Source organism: Cyrtonyx montezumae, unplaced genomic scaffold (genome assembly GCF_038088225.1).
Source record: "Cyrtonyx montezumae isolate F1298 unplaced genomic scaffold, pur_monq_1.0 scaffold_17, whole genome shotgun sequence".
Classification (NCBI taxonomy): Eukaryota; Metazoa; Chordata; class Aves; order Galliformes; family Odontophoridae; genus Cyrtonyx; species Cyrtonyx montezumae.
Genome location: NW_027071903.1, coordinates 3,428,079 through 3,442,716, shown reverse-complemented (window position 1 = coordinate 3,442,716; position 14,638 = coordinate 3,428,079). Strand labels below are relative to the sequence as shown.

At 41.9% G+C, this 14,638-nt stretch overlaps 1 protein-coding gene across 1 annotated transcript in view; it reads right to left on the bottom strand.

Annotated features, from left to right (window-relative positions):
• The window catches only part of ADAMTS18 (ADAM metallopeptidase with thrombospondin type 1 motif 18), a 65,253-nt gene extending 60,922 nt beyond the window's left edge, over nucleotides 1-4,331 (bottom strand). The window contains exons 1-3 of the mRNA XM_065734240.1: nucleotides 4,230-4,331; nucleotides 3,990-4,074; nucleotides 1,816-2,132 (exon numbers count right to left, since the gene is read on the bottom strand). Coding sequence (XP_065590312.1) covers nucleotides 1,816-2,132; nucleotides 3,990-4,074; nucleotides 4,230-4,331 — 504 coding nt within the window. The remainder of the gene's footprint in view (nucleotides 1-1,815; nucleotides 2,133-3,989; nucleotides 4,075-4,229) is intronic.
• Nucleotides 4,332-14,638: the final 10,307 nt, after the last annotated feature.

Below are 14,638 nucleotides of genomic sequence, written 5' to 3'. Positions count from 1 at the left end.
TAAGAATCCTGTTGATAATTTTCCTCCTAGGCACTGGTTGCACTGAAATTAATAAATGAACAGGGAGAAAAGAACAATTACACTTTGTAATACTGACTCTGCAGGAGATTATTAATAGTTTTATTTCATTTACCAATGTAAAATAACAATTTAAGGTGAACTATGTTGAATCTTGGAACTGATTAAAGAAGGAGACAGATTCTAATTGATGATAGCATACACACTGAAAAGGTTCTGCCATAATAAATTTTTTGAAGCCACAATATTTATTCTCTTTTGATCAGTTTCTGGATCTTTTGTAAGTAAAGCTTACCAGTCATAACAACCTCTATGTCGAGACAGTGGTAAAAGATCCATTTCAGTCTCAGTTAAGATCACTACATTCTGTTTCTCTGTGACCCGAGGCAGACTTGAACCTTCCTTCTCCAGACAAGACATGACAAGCCCAGCTCCACTTAGCTCATGAAGCATGTTAGAAAATAAAACGTGACCAAACAGGGAGATCACCCAAACTCCAGCTGTTGTACAGAGGTAGAACACCTCCCTTAAAGGAAATGGCATTTAAAACCTATTAGTTTCTAGGATTAAGCTTCCGCTGAAATTCACAACGAGGCACATGTGATATTGACAGTTCAGCGCTACAAACAAACAAAAAAACTACAAAAAAAAATTCATTCCAGCTCCTGGCATCTGCTTCAAAGCCACATTTGCAACTGTTCAAATTAACTGGAAAATACTATCTCGTCTAACTGCTGTGACCAACACGTAAGGAGAGCATTCAGAATACTATCCAGACTACTTCAACCAATTATCAGTATTCAACAGCAATTCCTCGTGAACCGCCCTCTTCTCAAGTCACTGATTACTATTTCAAAAGAAACGCTGGACGTCTGAAGTGCCCCTCTTTTGGTCTCACCATGCAGTTCAATAGCCCTTACAGTCAAGTACCTTTGCAAGAGATTTCCTAGAGGGTGACCCAACACATCCTTTAGACCTCTCAGCCACATAGCATAAAGATGGCCTCATATAACATAACACTGTTGAATGTCACTGTTCAAATCTCCATCCATGGGAAATTGCTTGCAAAGTGCAAGATCCTTTGCCTTAGAGCTATCAATAACTATTAATTCTGCAGTTAACTACTCTGAATTACATCAGTAAAGACATTTCTGCAGGAAAAAATTTCAGCACTGTCAAATATTTTGAGGGGAAAAAAAAGTAATCATTTGTGCATAATAATTTTTCATGAACTTGGAGAACAGCCGCCAATGGAAAATATGCAAAAACAGAATTTAAGACATTTGTAAGAGATCAACTCATCAAAACTTATAAACCAAAGCAGACGGGAATTGCCACCGGAAGCCAAGGGAAGTTGGTTCGTAACTCCTGCTGAGCTAGGAAATTCAACCTTCCTTAAAGCAGTTGACAAACCTAAGTATACATTTTTTTCTCATTAGCTTGTGGTTTGATTTTTTTTCTTTATTCACAGCAGTTCACAATAGCAGGAAGAACATTTATTTAAAAGGAAGAAAAAAGGTAGAAACAATCACCAACTATACCAAATGAAAGCACCTATGGGCAAATTACTCGGACTACCAGTCACTATTCTGCTTTTTCCTCAAAGGCTGCAAATACAAAATACAGTAATACAGTTCACTGACTGTAACTATACCTCTTCTGTTTAGCACAATAGCAAGCAGTGTATTAAGAAAATCACCAAATGGCACGTGGTACATCAAGATCTTCGCCAAAACATCTATTGGTTTCAAGTATGAAAATAATTTGAGTACTGATTTGTTTGAAAGAAACACTTACCAAGCCTACACATGTAGATATCGCTACTGATGAGGTACTATCGTTCCTTATAAATCCCTGGTAGAAACACTGCTCAATTTCATGTTCCTGAGAATTTGAGACTCCATCTTTCCCAAGTACCTGGACAATAAAACTGTTGCTTAAAATGGTTGAAGGCTTAAGTTCTAAGTGAAGCTCCTGTCCAAATGCTGAAAATTTGTAGTGCAAGGAACTCCTTGAACTGTGAGTTGATCTCTTTTTCCTAGTGCTGTGCAAAACATTGTGTGAAATGTACGATCCACTGGAATCCACTTTGACAGGTGTCACAAAGACATAATCTGTAACGATAAAGTTAGCCATCAGCTTTAGCATCCAGCAAATAAGGTGTCAGTCTAACACAGTAAGCAGCAGGCTTTTGTTATGGTATGAATTCCCTCATTCGGGGAATAGCCTGAAAGCTCCACAGGCTATGTGTATATAGGCATGGCTGCATATATTCACCCTGCAAGTCACACAGCCTCTCAAACAGTGTTTGTTTCCTTTCTGCCCCACTGAGAGGTACAGACTAAGTAGCATAGCTGTGAACATTCCCACAATCACTCTTCTGAAGACATTTGTCATCACCAGCAGATCTGTAGATTTTCCCCTCCCCCTGTATTAATTGCTGTCAAATGTGAAGGCTGCTTTGGTTTGAGGGGTTTTTTTTTATTCCCTAAGAATGCAGCAAATACTGTATCACTGTAGGGGGAACCGTGACTGGGACTTTGTAGAACTGTACCACTTGTTCAAATGGATTAAAGGATTAATTTATTAATGCCTTAACTGAGTAAGACCTCATCTCTTTGTAGTGACTTGATTAGACTGGGTTTCAAATTGTAACTGACCTTCAGAAGAAAGAGATTACATGCTACCTAATAACCTTTAGTCAGCCATTGCTAATTGCATGTCAAAGAAATTTATTGTTTTGGATAAAATACATGATAAATTACAAAACAACTGAGATCTACTTGCAGCAAACTACAAAAGGAAAAAACAGAGGCCCTGGTTCAGCTAACTGCACAAGAAAGTGCCTAGCCTGAAGTCTATCACTAGTGAGCTTGATCTGTCCATACAGGGACCATAGAAGCAGGCTGTGAATTTTTGTCATTCCCTGAACCAGGACCACTGGCACCAAATCCCAGTGCTGTGAGTAAGTATGCTGAACAAACTGCTCTGCAGCCCAGTGAACTGCTGAGCTGTACCTCTGTGCATGCTTAAAGATGCCTGTGCATTTGACAGTTAGACAACCCTCTCCTCTCCCTACACTGAAATTGACCATTACAAAAGGAAAAAAAAATAAAACTAACAAAACAAAAAACAACCTTTCTTATATTGATAAAGATGTTGCAGAAACCATCAACCTCCGGGCCGGAGTAGATTTTATTGGGTACACACTAAGCTGAACACGTAAGCAGGGATAGGCTGTTTCTTCTTAGTGGAAGCAATACATCAAGAGCTTTCACTTTCCTCGAGTGGTGTTAATCAGCGGCAGAAGTCAGAACACTAAGCAGGCCAGTGCCAAAAACTGCAAACAGCTGCTGGAGTAAGGGAATCCCCTGGTGAACAGGCAATGGGTGCAAGAGGGTTTTCTGTCCTGCACCCTGGTACAGTTCTCCACTGTACTTAATTTCCCCTCTCAGCCAATAAAAAACACATACTGCACTTCAGCATTCCCAAAGTCATCAGCATCTCTGTGCTAGTCTCTGCAGCCTGGGAACAAACAGCCCCAAGGCTCTCATTCACACAGTTTCCTCTCCAGGTTTGCTTTTCCTTAGCCTGCAGTGTGCTCCTTCTTCCTCTCTCCCACCCAATCTTTTTACTACTTTTGCCTCCTTGCATTCATAACAAAAACATGAGGTTTTGATGTTGTGGATACATACACATTCATCTTTCTAACTGCACATGTATATATGGATGTATTTACCTCCTCATTTATTCATCACCGTTGTCTGTAGACATAATTCTTTGAAGTCTTTGCACACAGGGCTCAACAAGTCAATCTGTGCCCACAGTTAACCGTTTTACCGACGCCAACTCACTTTCACTTTATGCTCCCCAAACCCTGAAGCTTCTTCATTTTAAATACTCAAGTCCATTCAGAAAAAAGCATCTACATGAATGTTCACATACACAGATACAGAAAGAGCAATACAAACCATGGTTTAATTCACTGCTACTGATGCTGTCACTGCTTAAACTTGCTGCATGAGACACGTAACAGAGGCAGCACAGCTGAAGGGTCTGTAAGAGAAAAAAAAAGAAAAAAGAGAGAGAGAGGAGTATTGGGCGAGATTCACTTGACAAGGGAAGGCAGAAAGACAAGGCACCAGAAACTGTGCAGTAACCTGCTATGCAAGTACACTAGGCGATTGCAAAAGAAAGTGCTCTCGACCTGCCTTTACAGCGTTTCCAAGCCACGGGAAGGTCGGGAACCGCACGCAGCTGCCGCTGAGAATCGCGGCAGGTAAAGTCCAGACGACCAGCAGGAGACAGTCCATGTTCCGCCGTGCACCTGGCGTGCTACCTGCTGCCCGAAGCGCGCGGCGGCCGAGCCCGGATCCCCCGCATGGTCACCTGGGCTCTGCCCCGCAGCGGCTCCGGCGGCCGCCTCGCAACGCCGCGCCCCCGCCGTGCGCGACGGCGGAGCCCATGGAGCGGCGCCCAGGTGAGCGCGCCCTCGCCGCCCAACGGCGCGCACGCTTTAAGCCTCCGCCGCCACCGCCGCCGCGGGGCAGCGCTGCCTCCGGCGCCGCGACTCCGAGCGGTCGCCGCCCGGGGGGCGCCGCGGAGCGGAGCGGGCGGGACCAATAGAGAGGCGGCGGGGCCGGGCCGGGGCCGGGATGGGCTGGGGGTGGGGGGGGAGGCACCTGGGTCCGGGAGCGAGGAAGGGCCGGACTGAGCGGGAGCGGTGCCGCGCACCTGCGGCAGCGCGACGGGTGCAGCTGGGAGCGAGAATGGAGGGCTGAGCCGCGGGGGTTCATCAGACGGACAAGTGGGTGATGACATGGGGAGAAGGGAATTGGGAAAAGGGAGAAGAGAGCAGCGCGAGCCATCCAGCTTCTAAAGCTTCATTCATTCGGAGAGAATATGGTGTTATTTTCTATTATTTCCGGGAGAAGCACACAGTCAAAATCAAATCAAAATCTAGATTGCCTGTGGACAAAGTGTATCTGTGATATTGAACGCTGAGCAATGATGTCAGAAGGGGAGCTGGCTTTGTGCAGTGGCTTACAGGTACTGAGCCAAAAGCAGCACCAGGCCCTGTGACACGTCCTGTCCATGCTGTTAGGTTACAGTTTCTATTCTACAAAAAACATCAGTGAAGGATGAAAGGTCTAAATAATCTGGAGGGAAACTTAAGTAGTGGAGTTAATGGACAGATCCAGGTTGGCACTCAATACATTTTTGTTTCTGATGGTTTTGGCTGCAGATAAAGAAGCATCTCTCACCTCACGATCTCCCTTTTGTGCTAGAGAGTTTTCCTGTGCACATCTCAATGCAATCTCACTCAGAATCTCCCCTGTCCCAGTGTCACGCCGTGCAAACAGGCAGTGGCTATGTCACCACCAGGTGCCCGGTGCTCCACTTGGCACAGGATGCAGCACAGCATGCAACGAGGTGAACTGCGAGCCAGCTCCATCTGCATCCTTCCCCTGGGCTTCTTGGTGGCTGCTGTGGGGCAGTGCCTCACACAGATCAGAAATGTTTTCCCGTCCAAAGCCTTTCTGTCCCTAAACGTTTAAAAAAAAACACCACAGGTGTGGAATTTCTCCTACACCTCTCTGTATTTCCCAATGGTTTTATATTATCACCTTGCTGAACACATCATGGTAAAGTTTCAAGACTGTTTTGTAATAGCGCATCTGTCACCTCTCAGAGTATATTCAATAGAAATAGCTGGCTGCAAGTTTACAACGGTCCCAAAACACATAAAATGTGCTCTGCATAGGAGATAGTACGTACTGAGAAAAGCATAACACCATGGGAACCACAATTTTACTATCAACCTTTAGCACCCTCAACAGACAGACCTGTTTTCTGTAGACTATCTGACTGGGAAGACTGACATCTCATTTGCTGCAAGGGGAGGGAAAGAAGTACAAACCTATAACAATTACAATTGTTAACAAAAGAAACAACAGCAAAACTTTCATCACAAACCTAGCACTCCCTACAAGAGAGTTCTGCTCATGATTTCTGTGGCTTCACCCCAGGGATTTGTAGTTTCTGAGAATGATCAAAGAAGAAAAAAAACAAACAAGCGATACTGTTTTGCATGACTATAAATGACTCGCGTCTAAATTTGAGTTGGCATTAGGCAGGGGACCCCAACCTTCCTTGGCCCATAGGCAGCATCACTGATCAGTTAGCATGCTCAGACAGCATCACACTTTGCTCCCTGAGTCAATCATGACCCCAGCAGCGATGGTCATAAACATCAGAGAATCCTGCAGGCGACTCCTTACCATGTGCAAACATCGTTACCATGTGAACCATTAGTGAAATAAAGCACTGTCAGAGGGTTTGCTTTCTGTCCCACTCCCTAGCACTTCTCACCTCAGACAACGAGTTAAGATGTATTCTTTCATTGCCATAATATGGCCCATTCCTGGACTCTTCTCACCAGGCCAGCAGGTGGGACACAGCTCAAACTTGTTCCTGCTGATCAGTTTTGCTGTATTTTTAGCGTACTTGCTTGTATCCACCTGCTGTAATTCCCTTGTACCTACATGAGAAGCTCTTCCATTACCAATGAACACAAGGAAGTGCAGAGTCCCAGTAGAAAGCTGCCACCCTTAAGCAGCACTGCTCAGAAAATAACACTCTTCTTGGGAGAGGATCTCCAGCACAAATACGTTCTTCCAGATACCATGACTTGGAAAGTCAGTTTTCTGTCTTATCTATAAGGGAAATGTTGATTTTTGCTATGCCATAGCAGCAGTAAATTACTGGTTTTCTTTCATCACTGTACTGAGTCTTGCAGGAGCACAGCCTGAGTTTCACTAGGTAGTCTTATCCACCCACCCCAGATATATTGCACCTGGATGCAAATTGTCCATTTATACTTGATGTCTGGATGCAAAGATGCTGAGTGCTCTTGTTTCCACAGGGAATTGAATATTACTTTCAAAAACTTTGTTTTTCCATGTTCTGAATCCCTCTCTTGTGAATTTCTAAAGCTTTGCTTCCCTCTAAGAACTATGTTATTGTAGGGCAAATAATTCTAAAGAAAGGAATTCAGATGGAATAGTATGGAGGATGGTATATTTCCATATGGCTTTATACAGATGATACACAGACTACTGGAAAAGAAAAGCTCACCTTTACAATGGTCAAGATGTGCTGATGACTCCACTAGGGAGAGATCTCCAACAAGAGATCCTTCCCCAGTGGTGGTCAGCCCTTAAGTGGGGTCTGGGAGAGGTGGAGCCAGGCTCCACCCCTTCCCATCACACAGGTACATCACCTTCACCTGCAGCTGACTCAGTACTTGCCTCAGGTGATCAATCAGTGGTTTGGGCCATGATTCAACAGTTCCCATACAGTTATCATGATCACAGTGATAGGCAAATACTGTGACCTCTTCCTCTATTAACCTTGATTATTGTCCTAGATACATTTGTATTAGAAATTAATCTGAATCATTTGCATCATATTTAAATCATATATGATTGACAGCTGGAAATGGAATACTTCCAGTGAGAAAAAGCAGCAGTGAAGATTTGTTTCTGTCAGTCTATGTGACTTCGGCCACATTGTATTGAGTAAGTAAGAATAATAAATTCAGAGCAAATGCAGTCTTTGCTGTCTCTGCATTCACTTTCTGCAGTTCCATTCCTCCTTGACCATTTCTGCAACTATTTCTTAGCAGGGAACATACTTGTTGGGTTGTTGACAATGCTTCCAGGTTAATCCTGATGCTCTCTCTGTGCTGATCCTTATGAAGATGTTTCACTCCTGGTAGGCTTTGGCTGCAGTTACAGTGAGTGCTGCAACTAGTGCTGGGCGAAACTCCTTGTGAGGAAGTCTTCATGAAAACATCTTTCCCATTGAAAAGGACCCTCTTTAGAAAGAGTTGGTAGTTTTCAAGACTGTCAAGTTCATCTCTGTCCCAAGCTGAGTAGTCTCAGAAGTGCAATTACTTGGTTATGCTCCATGCATACCGTAACATTTAAGTTTTTCCTTTCTTGATTACTATTCATTCAGTAATCCCAAGGCAATTTGTGAATTTATATATTTCATCTACAGAGTTCAGCAAGTATTGCTCACTTATAGCAAAGTTAAAAAAAATCTTCTTGATCTTCTTCTACAGCAAAACATGTGTGAGTTCATAATTTGTAGAAGTGTTTGCACAGATTACATGTAGTGGCAGGGATGTAAGACACTGGTTCAAAACCAGTATGGCTATCTGTATGTTACCTAAACTCACTCAGCACCATGCAGTTAAAGAAGAGCACAGATCTCTCCAGCTGGCGCAGGTAGCAGTTGCTCCTTTGCTTGGCTAGTGCACAGAGTCTGAGAAGACAGGCTGCTGCAGTCCCTCTTGTTGGGACAATCCCCATGCAGAAGGGAGGTTGCACATGCAGATTTCATGGCCTCCCTGCTGCAGGTTGCACCTCAGGTATGAGTGTGTTACTGCTGGGACATGACAAGACCCAAACGCTGATGACCTTAGGACAACAGTTCCCTCCCCCTCCAGTTAGAATAGCTGCTTTTATTCCAGTTGCTCTGCCTCCACAGACCACATTTATGAAGCACTAGACAGTATTGTGATGCCTGCTAACAGCAGAGCTTCTTCTATACCATATCCGCTCCTCTCTCCACACATTTTAAAAGCTTCCCTAATGAAAAGAAACAACGAATCCTTCTTTGTTTCCTTCCATGAAATCTGAAGCTGGCCACAATATTCTCAGGGATGGGAAATGCTAGACTAACATATACCCAAAAGCACATGCAAAGCACACTTCAGCATTTCTAGCCAGTGTATAGCTTATAATATAAGCTACTGTAATAAAGTTGCTTGTGCATGATGGTTAATTGAATTCTTCAGTGACACATGGCATGGGCTATACAGTGTCACTGCTTATTCTGTTTATAGGTAACTATATTTCAGCTGACATGGAAACTGTGTAAGTAACAAAAACATCTACTGCTAGACTTGGTGTGGTTCCTCCATTAATTCATGTTCCTTCAGGGCCTGAAGGTTCACAGAATAAAATTCCACCATCTCTCCAGTTTCTGTATTAAATTCTACTTTCTGCAGAAGCCTCAAAACATGGTGTGAGGACTGAAGTTATTTCCTCAAATGGTCTTTAAACCCACAGTTTTCAGATTGCATCCTATAAATCCTGGCAAACTCCAAGCAATAAAGAGTAATCTCTGTGGAATAGGTTTTCACCACCATTTACAGTAATATTTTCTGTCAATAAGTCCCTAAGTTCATTTCACATAGCTTTTTAATCACTGCCACTGGAAAAGGAGCTTGATCCAGCATTCCTCCTGCACCCTAACTCCCAATGAAATCAAAGAAACAATGTTTACATTTTTCCTCACCCAATTTGCACGTAGCACTGGGCTGTTATAGTCCCAAAGAAATGCTTTTGATTACGAATATTAAACACAATTTTCTGCTTACATGCATGTCTCTGTGTTGCACAGCATGTCCATCCTAATTTGATTAGTTCTACACATTTACTTGTGCTAGCTGGACATCCTACTTACTGGCGTGGAGCATGAAGTTCCAGCTATCCTGCTGACTTGCTCCTATTGTACTTGCTCGGTCCTGCCACACCAGAGATTTGGGCTCAGGAGCGGAACTAAACCCACCTCCACGCTGGATGCTTACAGCTGACACGCAGAAACTTCCCAGAGCAATGTTCTGCATTTCTCTTGCAATCAGTTAGCTGTAGGCTAATGCTTAGATTTTAGACAAGATTAACTGACTTGCATTTCCAGTGTCACTGGCAATTTTTAGAAGGGGGGAGGGGAGACCAAAGCAGCAAGAAAGACAACGTAAAAAGTCGGCAAATTGCGCTTACCTGGCTCCAATCCAAATGACAGAAGTTGCTGCCATGGCATCCCAATGCACTCTGTGGCTGAAAAGTGAACAGGGGGAAGCTGCAGTTCAGAACACGGGGGCTTTGTCACACACCCACACCAGAATTAAATGAAAATGTCCATCACTAATAGAAGAAAAATAAAAGCTGCCATCGTGGGTGGCCCGACTATGGATTTGCAAGCTGTACATTTTAGAAGAGTTTTCCTGGACAATATCCAAGTGTAATTAAAGAACAGGTACCTCCAAACTCACAGAATTCTAATAAAAACAATTATGCAGTTTATAACGTTGTGCACGTGCCAAAATTTCTATTTATACAATGGATCAAAAATGGCACGGGAGAAACTGTACAGTCCAGCAGGTTCAAAGATTCACTTTGAAAATGCTTTTCATAAATACTGATTTGCAGTATACCTGGAAGGACATGTGGCCTATGGAGTTGCAAAGATGTATTTAAAATTCCTCCAAATTACTGCTAAAACACTAGTATTTGTTTCAGGCATACTCTGGCATAACATGCGAGAAGGAAAGCCCAGCCTCTGTTACAGTCAGCCAGCATCTGCATCCCAGAAAAGGATAAACCAGGCCAAGAAGGAGAATTCATATGGAAGTTTCAACCTCTTTCTTCCATGATAGGAATGTATGAGGTTACTCATCCCCAAAACTAATGGCATCGGGATGAAATGGTACCTCACTCATTTCTTATTCTGGCTTATTTCCAATCATGGCTAGATGTTCTAGCCTGCTCCTAGTAGCACTGCTTCTTCTCACCCAAGCTTGACATACTATCTTGCTCTTTAATTTCTGTACTAGAAAGATAAATTTTCCTGATGTAGCTTGTTCCCTTATTTTAACAGCTACCATGTGAGCAGTGAGCATCAGTTTGGGTTGCTGTTATGACAAGATCTAAGATTATAATTTTCCTGCTTGTATCCAGTTAGTTTCAGAGTGGGACTCTGAGTCTTGGGTTGAAAATTTTCAGTGCACTCTGGGGACTTAATTTTCCAAAGTACCAGGAATTCAGAGCCCCATTTGAGATCAAGAGGAGCTGAACCTGCTCAGCCTTTCTGATAATGATTCCCTGTACTCTTTTGAATAACATGCCCTGAGAAGAATATTGCTGGGAAGATTTAGTCTCCAGTCCTTTCTACATGTGTTTCTTCTTTTATTTGGTACTAATTTCATGGGCCAAGCAAAGAAGAAAATTGGCTTCTCTCTCCTCTGAATTTCATTATTTGCAGATTTTTTTAATACAAGATAATGCTTCTTTGGCTGGCTCCGGGGATTCCTCTATTAAAAACTTCCCCCCCTTTTCACATCAATAAGCCTTTGTTACTTCAGCCTTCTTGCTGGGAACATAGACTGCAAAGTTTTTCAGTCCTTTCCGTGTAACATTTGCAGTGTACCTGCAAATACTTTATTATAACATTTTCAATCGGGTATCAGCCCATTGCCTAAGAAAATTAGGTGCTTTTACTTCAGATTCCATGTGCGTTCGTCCTCCCTTTGCAGTTATCTGCCACACAAAATCAATCTCACACAAAATGGACCGCTTGGTGGGATTTTTAACTACAACTTGGCAATCAAGTAGGAAAATGTCTCCCACAGATATGGAGCTGCTCAGTATCTGCTTCTGTAAGGGCTTACAGCACCACACAATACTATACAAAGAAAGCGTTGTCTATGAAATCTGCATAGATACTCTGTTGACTATGTATTGAAAGATTTCAATCTCTTTTACCATAACAAGAGTGGGATGTGTGTTAGACATTGGAAAGCTGCATCATTTTTTTGAAGACCAGATTCTCATTTCTTGTAGGCTAATTTGAACCACAAAGGCAGCAAACAATCACCTCATGGTTTTGTATGAAGGTATGAACTCTAAATATTTTGCTTACTTTCTAGTCTTTTATCAGTAAAATAAGGCCTTTACTACTTCCCTTTTATTTTTCTGCAAAGAAAGATACTTTCTACCACTATCTTTCTTGCAAAAGATGACAGTGACCCATGAAGAATATGGCAGTGGTAGTCGTAAAGGCCCCTGAGAGCCTGATGCTGAACACACAGAGAACAGAAAATTGGTCCCTATCCCAGGAGCTCAGCTTACAGTTTTTAATTTACCACAGCTTTCTTTGCATTCCTAATTTGCAAACAAAACTATTCCCTGAGCGTAGTGTTGATTTCCAAAGGTAGTTCGACATGTTTAGGAGTCAAACAGTTGTTTTACAAACTCAGTGTTATACTGGTTGCTGTGACAACATTTAATAATATCTTACTATGTGTGTGTACTGAGTGGGAAGTGTTTGATTTGTCTATTTTCAATAGAGCCTGATGTTGGGAAGAAAAAGGAGTGAAATCATTGTAGGCTGTATGCCTGTAACATTGAAATTAACAGCCCCTCTTCAGCTGAAAGAAAACAATGGAATTGGACCTAATGGTGGCAATTCTGAGCTATTAAGATAAGCACTCCAGTGGGGAAAATAGTAAGGCTAACTGGTATAGTTAAAGAAGTGATTTTTAGGCATGTTACAAGAAGAGAAATGTGGAAAAATATTGAACAATGTGGAACAATATTGAATATGAAAATCCTAGTGACACAGGATAAAGCCCTACTCAGAAAACCCTCACATGCAAGTCTAATACTATGTATGTCAGTGTTTGCTGAGAAGAGCCTGATAAGCAAAATCCTTTCTTTCCTTTCCATTACAAAACACCAAATACTGTGCAAGTGCTGTTGGTTTCCTATGTGGATGAGCTTTTTAACGTTAATAAAATTGATTTTGTGCCCTTTTCAATCATTTCCCTTTAATGAGAGTAGAGTGTTTTTTTTATTTTTTTATCTTGAATTGAAATGAGATTTAAAACTTTCTTCTTGGCAGTGCTGACAACAGCAACATTGTACTAGAACTTCATCACCAGAAACTGAAACCGATTAGTCCATTTGAGAGTAACCCGATTATTTTTCACCCGTGCTCACTGGATAATTTTACTGAGTTGCATCTAACAAGAAGAAAAGCACTGACTTCAGCTCTGCCAGGCCAGCAAGCGTTGCCTCTGTCCTCATGGTATGAAACTGCAGTCATACACTGCACGGTGTGTAGTGGCATCCATAGCATCTTTTAGAGGGATATGGAAGGTCTCATGTCTCTCAGACATAGCCAATCAAAAACTGCAGTCAGAAATCTACGCCCTGCAGTATACCACTGGAGTTACCCTGGCCTATTTTCATGACTCAGAGCAAAATGGAACATAAAGCAAACAGAAATAAGATGCATAAATATGAATTAGATTGATGAAGTACCTTTCCTTCTTATGACCTATAATAATCTAAGCCTAAGTTTTTCTTTTTCATGATCTTTTATGTCTTTTTGATTATATATGCATTCATTTGCAAACACATTCTAAAGGTGTCAGGAGTAGCAAGACCTATATGTTGTTCTCATGAGTAAACATCACTGCAGCTGCACTGCAAAATGAGAGAAATAGGCAGTTTATTAGATACCTCTTTCCCAAATACATTTTCTAAAATCCTGCTTCATCACAGGATACAGACAACACGATCTAAAAGCATATTGCTTTGGATGAGGTCCAGCCAGCTGGGATTCCTTTCCAAGGACCTGAAATAGAACCAAGGCAGGGCATACTGAGGTGAGCAGCTTCCAGATTTTACCTGCAAGCTCTGTAGGTGGCCTAAGGCCACTTGAATCTCATCCAAATCAGGCACCTGGCCCTGGCCTGGATGCCTGCCAGTTTCATAACATATTCTAGCCCTGAATTGTTGTGTCTGGACTTATTTCATGGCTTATTGTTGTATGTCTTTTTAAACTAATTCCTCACTGAAAGACGTTTGAAATTCAAAGCTTTCTTCAGTTTCCCACTTTATTCTGGAGCTGCAGACACTTGCAGGAAAACCTGCTCTAAGAACTCACTAAATGGAGCTTAACACTTCAGTAGTGTGCAGGTTGTTGTTGGGAGGAAGAAAAGGGAGAATGGGTGTTTGTGTTCTGGTTTACTTTGTTGATAAACATGATGAGATACATCTTTTGTAAGTTTTCATCACAGAGTTTTAAGTGCCTGTACTGTTTAATTTTCAAACTGCTTTTTTTTTTGTTTTGTTTTGTTTTACAGGTGTGAAGTAAGTGATCTCTTTGCAGTGATTAAAGCTTGGTTGTTCATTAACTAAAAATGTTGTTTGTATATGCTAGCCCTTGAATTATTGTAGGGCTTTTATTATGGCTCAGTCTTTCATATTTTAGGGAGATTTTTTTCTTCCTTATGGGCTGCCTAGAAGCAAATCTAGTGTGGAGCTTCATGACTATTGGACTTGTTCTGGAGTACCATCTCAAGACTTTCCCATGCTCCAAAACTCGTAATGGGGAAAAGAAATCCCCTAAAATCCAAATGGGAGCATTTTAGTCAATGTTTCCTCTACAGAGGAATAGAATCCTTAAAATACTTAAGGGAGAATTTAGCAGTGGATGATACATGTAAATATGTGAACTTTTCCCTTAGAGCCAAATGTTTTGCTTTTGATGTTGAAATACTTTGAGTGGAAAACACTACAGGATTTCTCAGTGCTACAAGAGCAGCTTAAATGGTAATGTATTCATCTTTCTTCTCCCTATCAGATCTGTCAAAATGGTTTATATCTTAATGATTGTGTATAACCAGCAAATCTAATCCTTACCAGATGCCTGGACTTTATACTGCAGTGTTGCATATTCCTAATTACACTGCTATCTGGCC